Source organism: Lonchura striata, chromosome 9 (assembly GCF_050655825.1).
Source record: "Lonchura striata isolate lonStrDom1 chromosome 9, ASM5065582v1, whole genome shotgun sequence".
NCBI lineage: Eukaryota > Metazoa > Chordata > Aves > Passeriformes > Estrildidae > Lonchura > Lonchura striata.
In genome coordinates, this window is record NC_140711.1 from 3710528 (window position 1) to 3718684 (window position 8157).

Consider the following 8157-nt stretch of genomic DNA (forward strand, 5'->3'; position numbering starts at 1 on the left):
CAGACAGCAGCATCACTGCAGAGCAGAACTGCCCTCGAGAGGTGGTAGCAAGAGTGGAGCTACAAGCACTGTCCCACCTCTGAAGGAGCATTCCAGAATTTCCTTTCCAATTGTCCATTACATGCAGGAGCAGAGCAATTACCAACTCTCAGTTACCAGCTTGGGAGGGTTAAAGCCATTTATCCAAGGGCAGGGACACACACACAGCCTGTCCAAAAAACCCCGAAGTCCAAACCAAACATCTCCTTTTGTTTTACCTCTAGTCAAGTAAAACGACCAACATCTTGTCCAATAATTTGTGGGAAAACAAAATAAAGCACAATCATGAGGAATCCCGAGCCTCAAAACTCAGTAGCATTGGGTTTGAGAACTGTTTATATTTCTGAGAACAGGTCAGGAACTTATAAATCATCTCCCAGAAGTTCTGAATTAAACTACAAAGACTCCTATTCTACCAGAAGCAGAAACAAGACAATCTTTCACTGCCTGGTCAAACATACACGAGCCACAATTAAAAACAGACAACAAAGAAAATTGAAATCAGCAACAATTCCAAAACAAAGGAAAAACTGATTTAATCTGTGTGCAAATCAGGACTTTGAGGAAAAAAAATGCAATAAAGATACAGCCATAAACTCATAAAAACTAGTGGAAAACTAAATAAAGCAAGGAGGCACCAGTAAGTTTTGTGAACACCTCAAAACAATTACAGAATATATTTTTTCTGTAAAGTGTGAAAATCAACAGGGAAAAAAGCAAACACCCCACAGCACAGCTCCTGCAGACACATGATGACAATGGACAAAGGCACTTACAAAGATTAGAACTTAGGTCACATTCTTCAGCTGCCTACACAAAAATTAAAAGGGGCAGAGAGATCTCCAAGCCTCCCAAGGCCACCACAACCTTTTCAAACTCCAGTTGCTCAACTCAACTTCAGAGAGGGAAAAACAAGCTGAACCTTTTTGTTTTTACCTCACTCCAAGTCCTTTGAAGAGCACAACAGGAAAACCAGAAGCAGCATTGAGAGCAAGTGCTTGGAAGAGAAATTCTTATGGGACTAGAGCGAAACCCATGTTTGCAGCAGCCATTGACAGCTTCCAAAAATCACTGGAAATCAAATCAACTTGAACTGAAAAGATGGTAACAAAATGCCTACACTGGTAATGAACTACATGTCATTTGGGACTCTGTACAGTCATGAACACCCTGCAATTAGCAGTCATTAAGGGCAGAGTGCTCAGAACTGGGGTTTAACTAACAGGGTTTGAGGCTTTTTAATCTTGTGAATTTTTAATCACTCTGTGATATCTCCCTGATTTATCTCCTGCTTTACTGCTGCCATCAGTCTGTTCACCAATCATTAACAGACTGACTGCCAGGATAAAGGGAAGATCGTTTCACAGCACTGCCCGAGTCTCAAACAATCTTGAAATCTTTATTATTTTTCTCTTTTCCTGAAAAGTCCTCAAATGCATGTGCTGCCACTGTCCTCCTGTGAAACAGGAAAACATATTCCACACTTTTCACGGCTTTGCAAGGACAAACTGTGCAGTGTCTGAGAAACAAGACAGTGCTCTCAGGGAAAAACTGAGGAGGAAAAAAAATGCAGAATATTTCAGAAACCAGAACCAGGGGCTGCTGAACAACTTTGCAACTCTTCTTGAAGACTCCTCCTTGCCAGGACCCAGCAGATGATGCAAAGGTCTCCTCTCCCACTGCCACCCCACTTGCAGTTTGTATTCCACTATTTCATTCAATCACATCTTAACACCAAACATCAGCTAACAGCCACTGAAACTCTACACCTTCCTTTGCAAAGACTCCCTGAAGTCTTGTTATTCCCAGAGTAGTTTTTACCTCGCCAGCTTTGAGGAGGCCAGCAGAGGCATAATAGTTAGCCACAATGCAGGCACGCAGCTTGTCCATCATCCTCCTGGCTTCAATCAGGCGCTGCAGAAAGGAAACAAAGAGTAATGGTCAGCACTGCAGCAATCCCCCATGCCCCAAACACCAAGACCTTAGGTATTTATAAGAACAAAACCTTTATACCTGATCTATAACTTCAATTTCATGTTCTTTACTCTTCATTTCGACGGCAAACTGTTCCTTTATAATGGTCTCAATCTTCTGCACAGTAACATCTCGAGCTGTACAAGGCCACACATGGAAAATAAAGGAGGAAGTATTTACATTTCTATTTTTGAGGCTCCATTTGAAAACAGAAAGATCAGAAATCACTACAGAGTGAGAACTGAAGGGATAGTAAGTTCAACACACAGACACACATAAAGGGAAGGATCATTTTCTTAAAAAAAAAAAAGTTATGTCTTAACAAAAACCACATGTATCTTTAAAAGCCAGCTTATGTGGAGAGCTATTTTTCCCTTTTTAGGTCTGAGATGGCAAGTAACAGAAAATGGGAAGAACAGGGCCAGTTTGTTTACTTCTGCCCCAGTAAAGCTGTAAACAGTAAAAGGAAAACTCCACGGTGCTGGCCCAGCGCAGGCACCGCTGCGACTGCGCCGGAGCGAGCTGGAACACCACGGATGTTCTTCTGCTCTCCTTGGCCAGAGCCACATCCAGGAGATTTACACCACCTCCCACAGCAAGAATCAAGTAAACTCATATTTATACAGCCCTGGCACGAAGTGCAGCCTGCTCTGGAGTGCCTACAAGCTGTTTATTACTCACAAAGGAAACTACATTATCTAAAGCTGGTCTACCTCTTACAAAATCCTCTTCCAGCACAGCAGACAAAAAAATTTAGCCTTTCAGCAGGAGTTTAGTGACCTTGGTGGAAAGTATGTAGTTTAGGATTTCAAACTGTGCAAATACCTTTCCACAAGTTAGTGGCTAAGAATGGAATTGGCATATTACCATGTTTTTCTAGGATATGTATAAACATAACTATTCTTTTTGCTCTACACCTACTGTAGATTTTAATATCACCCTTCATTTAGGGCACCTCCATTACACCAAGGGGTTTCAAACAACTGTTTTCAGCAAATTCTAAGTCAGAACCTGGCAAAGCAGGAATTACACTTCTAGAAGAAAGCCTGGAAAAGGTGCTCCAGCCTGTGTCAGTAATGGAGTGACCCCACAATAAAGCAGATCAGCAAAAGTCTGGTTTTCCCTGGAAAAATCTCACATTGTTTCTACATGAAATAGGAGGCAACAGCACAAAGACTTTGGCTTGAGCTTCAGAGGAAGCATATGTCCTCCTAAAAAGTACAGATCTGTTTGAAGAGGTTTCTAATATCACCAGAGAGAAGGGAAATGAAAGCAAGTCAAAGCTTTGCTGGTATCTTCCAGATAGCACAGATCATTTTACTGTCTGATCAGGTACCTACAACAGGAGTGAGGCAACTGATGCCTCTATATGCAACAGGGGTATCCTAAATAATTTTCTTCCTTTCCACATACATATATACACACAGGCATATATATATATGTATATATATACGTATGTATATATACTTATATGTTGATATATATAGGGGCATATATATATATGTTTGTGTGTATGTGTATAGTTCAAGCCTACATTAAAACACAATTATGGTCGAATCTGCATTTGAGTAAGGCAAATTAAAAACCAGAGGGATATAATTTACCTCCAGCCATGAACCCACGATGAAGAAATTCTCATATAAGGCTATATGCTTAAAATAAACAAAACAGATCAAGGCATGAGAGGTATAGTTCAGAGAGGGACAACTGCATCTCCTTCCAAGGCTAAAGCCATGCCACAGCAGCATCATGATGATTCAAACACTTCAGGATTTGTGGTTATATTACAGAGGCTTTTAAGAACACTTTATATTAATTTTTTCTCAGCTTAGTGTCAACCACAGTGCCTCATTAAGACCATGATAGTGAAATTTGTGTAGTTAAGGAATTCTAGTATTGAAAGCTGGAGATCTTTCATGAAAAGAAGCCAATTTGGAAGAATCTCCTGAAAGCAAAGTTCACTTTGGCAAGGCCAGTTTTCCAAGGCCCTGAGACTCTGCCTGCTCATCATCAAGACCTCCTGGAAGTTTGTTTCAGAAGCAGATTAAAAACCTGCCTGCAGCCCCTGGGACACGCCAGAACTAAGGGTGGTGGCTTCTGGCAGCCAGGCAGGGCAGGCAGCTGGGAATGGTGACATGGGCAGCTCCAGCACAGCTGCACCAGGCCCCACGTGGCAGAAGGACTTGTCCAGCAACACACTCAACCCTGAGTTCAGCCTCCTCAGACCTGTCCAGCTGTACAGCATCCTCCAAAACATCACCCACTGAGCCATCCTCTGTCACTCTCCAACTGGCAGCTCTATTCCTGGATCTTTTTCAGAGCCCACAGCCAGCCTCGGTTTTCTCACCTCCCTGTTTGTCAGCTCTTCCCATCGCAATCCTCTCTCACTAGCTGTGCTATGCCAAAAATCACTAGCCTACTCCCTGCCCCCGGGGCAAGCAGCTCTACTCTCATTTGCCCAGAGAGACTGCAACCTGTCCCAGGCACTGTGCCAACAGGCTGGTTCCCAAAGCAAGCATACCCAAGCGTGCCAAATGCAAACCTACTCATCCAGCTACTTGCTCCACTACACTTCTTTATCCACCTTTCCTTCAGTCATGCTCCTGTTCCTCCTCTCTTGCATGTTTCAAAGTCCCTTCCTTCTCCCTAAATTATCCTTTCTACACTTCATCAAAGAAGCTTCCTTCTGCTTCATCTGCCAGCTCGTGCAAACATTTGTCATCTTCCAACAGCCAGTGCGTGCACTGCAGGGTTGTGCATCTCTTTTACCCTGCAGGGTCATGGATTTTTTTTCTCCTCCCCACGCTGTATTGTGACCTCTATCCCCCAAAATGTAAACAACCTGCCAATCTTTCCCAGAGCACACTTCAGCCACAGAACAAATACACAGGCTGGATAACTACTCAGCACAGGAAGGTGGACTGTAACCACTTTAGGAAGCAACAGGAATCAAAGTGCTGGATAGCTTGTGCTCCATCTCCTATCATGCACCAAAGGCTGCCTCCTCACACCTTACTTCTGGTTCAGATAGCAGGAAGGGAGGACTCCACATAAGATACATCTTCATTTGGCTACATAGAGGTACCACCACTGGCCTTGCTCAACGTCTGTCCTTTGCTCCTAATGCCTACCCCAGCCTTTTCCTGACTGGTTTACAGACAACTTGGAATTTCCAATTCCACAGCTCCTACCTGACTGTTCGGCTGCTTTGTGCCGCTTGCTGGGATGTGTGACGGTGATCTCCTCATAGTCGGGGTCCTTCTCTGCGAGCACTCTCTTGATCCCAGACATGTTCTCTGCTCCACTAGCAGGAAAAATAAAAGCATTAACCTTTCCCACAGTGACCGTCAGGGCAGGCTTCAACCTCTCACCATGTGGAGGCCTGTGGTGCACCCCTCAAAAGAGAAGGGGCACCTCTCTAGTGGGGGCAGTGATCAGGGCACAGGTTCCCAGCCGAGAGCTGGTTCTGTTCCGCACAGCCCAGGAGCCCCAAACGCCTCCTGCCGCCTGCGGCTCACCGGAGCCGGGGTGCCCACCGCCCCAGCGGAGCTGCAGCGGCCCCGTGAGCCCAGGAGAGCGGGGCTCCCCGCGCACGGCACCGCCACCGTTCAAAGGGCAATGCTGGGCACACCGGTGCGTGCGGCCGGCGGCGGGCCCAGCTGCCCCGGCACCGGCCGGGGCTCCCCGCTGCGGGGTCACACAGCGGCTGTGCCTCGCCCAGAGCGGCTCGGCCCGAGCCACGACCCTGCCGTGAGGGGGCGGCGAGCACCGCCGAGGTGGGAGCGCAGCGGGGCTCGACCCGCAGGCGTGAGGCGGCGCGGAGGCCGCCGCGGTGCCGGTGCCGCGGTGCCCCGGGCGCGGAGGGCGGAGCGCTGCCCGCGGCCGGTCCCACGTGCGGGCGCCGCTCCCCTCCCCCGCCGCGCACACAAAGCCGCGGCCGCGGCCGCGCTCTTTCTCCGCGCTCCGCCCGCCCCGCCGCTCACCGCGCTCCGCCGCCCGGCCCGGCCCCGCCGCCTGCACCGGCCGGCCCCGCCCGCCGCGCCGCCCGGGGCGCTCAGCGCCGACCCCCGCCGCGCCGTCCCGCCGCCGCCGCCATGAGCGCAGGGCCGAGCGCCGCCCGTCACGGCCGGGGCGGGCCCGCGCAGGCGGGCAGCGCGCGGGGCGGGGCGGGGCGGCCGCGGGCAGGTGCCGCCTCACGGCCCGGCCGCGCTCCGGGAGCGCCCCGCGGCGGGGTGCGGGCACAGAGCGGGGAAACCGGGATGGGCGACGCGGTCGGGCTCGTGTACGGAGAGACGAACGCAGTGATTTGATCCTGACCTGGATTAACGTGGTTTAACGTGTTCAAAGGTCTGAGGAGGACTTTTTAGCGTGGAAGGTATTTCACGGAAGAACGATCGAGGTGCTGAAGCGTGTTCAGAGTGGCAGCGGAGCCGGGGAAGGGGCTGAGCACAAGTGCTGCGAGGAGCAGCTGGGGGAGCTGGGGGTGTCCAGCCTGAGCAAAGGAGGCTCAGGGGGCTCACGGCTCTGCACAGCTCCTGACCAGGAGGCTGCAGCCAGCTGGGGCCGGCCCTGCTCTCAGGAACAGCACAGGGTGAGAGGACATCGCCTTAAGCTGTGCTGGAGGCTCAGGTTGGACATTGGAGGAAATCCTTCACAGAAAGGGTGATGAGGCATTGCTACGGGCTGACCGGGGAGCCGGTGGAGTCACCTTCCCTGGAGATATTTAAGGAAAGACTGAATGTGGCACTTAGTGCTGCGGTCTAGTTGTCAAAGTGATGTTCAGTCATAGGCTGCACTCGATCTCTGAGATCTTTTCAGCCTAATTGATTCTGTGATCCTATGATTAGCAAAAGAAAAGACCCAAGAAGGGAGTCCTGGAGTGATCGCGCTGCAGAGAGCAGGAGCTCACAGCATGAGGCAGGATGGGAGCCCTGGTCTACCCTTAGATAGGCTTCAAAAAACCCTTATAGTTAATACTCATCTTACTTCATATTCTCAAGTCAGAGCTAAACCAGTGCAATGGGTGCGGCTAATGCCATGGTTTGTGTTTGGCTCTGGCCAGGCTGCAATACCTCTGTCAGGTACAGCTAATGGTATCAATGCTATGGTCCGTGGCAGCCTCATGCTTCATTCAGTTAGCCCTGAACCAGCACAAATTAACATCCTGTTCACTCTTGGATTGGCAAACTGATTTATGAGGCTACTGATTAGCAGGTCTATGCTGAATGTTCAAAGCTTAGCCTTTAAGGTCTTCTCATTTCAGGATCACTGCTATCCTTTCTGACACTACCAACCTTTCTTTCTGCCAGATGTGAAGTATGGCAGATCAATGGAGACTGTTCTTAAACACAAATCAGTATCCTATTCACCAGGAATGACTGTAGTGTATTTTAATTTTATTTTCTTCCTTTTTTCTGCTTAATGGAAAGAGGAAGAAGCTGTTCTTAGAATACTGCCACCAGTTGACTGTATTTAAGATTTAAAATATCTTAAGGTGGGTTTTTCAGCTCTCAAAAGTATTTCCATTGCTTTGCAGTCTGTGGGGATTCTCTTTCATTTTTTTCCCAATTACTTCCTTCTGCAGTAAGCTGAGCTTCTGCAAGCACTGAACTTGCCTGGAAGTTGCTTTCCTGCAGCAAGAGCCAGTCTGTGGCTGTACCCAAGCCTGGCCACACTGCAGAGCTGCAGCAGTCCCTGCTGGCCTGCCACGTTTTCAGCAGGGCTCTGCCCCCTGCAGCCTTGCCCCCTGCTCTGCCATGTGTGTGTGGCATCTTGAGACGGCCAAGCCTCCAGTTTCAGAATAAACCTACAGGATTCTGCCCAAACCATGTTTTGCTAGTGACCTTCCCAATGTTTTGTTACCTTTTCCCAATTTCCTATGCTGGTTTTGCCTTCTGAGTCCATTCGCATTTTCTTCTCATCACAATACCCAGGACTAACCCAGTATTTCATATCCCACTCCCTGCTTTTCACTTTTTCCAGTTTTGCTTCAAGTTTGCTCTTCTGTGCAGCCTCCAGCTTGCCTTTATTCCCCGTGGTAGGGCAGAAAGATCAGCAGAGAAAACTCCTAGACTGGGAGGCAGGAGAAGAGATCAAAGGAGAGAGAGTGCACAAGGGGCAGAATCCAACAAGTTACATGGCCCA

The 8157-nt window shown here is 48.8% G+C and overlaps 1 protein-coding gene across 10 annotated transcripts in view; it reads right to left on the reverse strand.

The window, feature by feature from the left end:
• The window catches only part of YEATS2 (YEATS domain containing 2), a 50160-nt gene extending 42009 nt beyond the window's left edge, over nucleotides 1-8151 (reverse strand). For 9 of the 10 annotated variants that reach the window (XM_085586989.1, XM_021555794.3, XM_021555792.3 and 6 more), the window contains exons 1-4: nucleotides 5997-6135; nucleotides 5205-5317; nucleotides 2053-2150; nucleotides 1861-1953 (exon numbers count right to left, since the gene is read on the reverse strand). In XM_085586989.1, coding sequence (XP_085443115.1) covers nucleotides 1861-1953; nucleotides 2053-2150; nucleotides 5205-5304 — 291 coding nt within the window. In that variant the 5' untranslated portion in view covers nucleotides 5305-5317; nucleotides 5997-6135. Of the gene's footprint in view, nucleotides 1-1860; nucleotides 1954-2052; nucleotides 2151-5204; nucleotides 5318-5996; nucleotides 6136-7875 lie in introns of those variants that run through there. The other variant, XM_085586986.1, reaches the window with a different exon arrangement.
• Nucleotides 8152-8157: the final 6 nt, after the last annotated feature.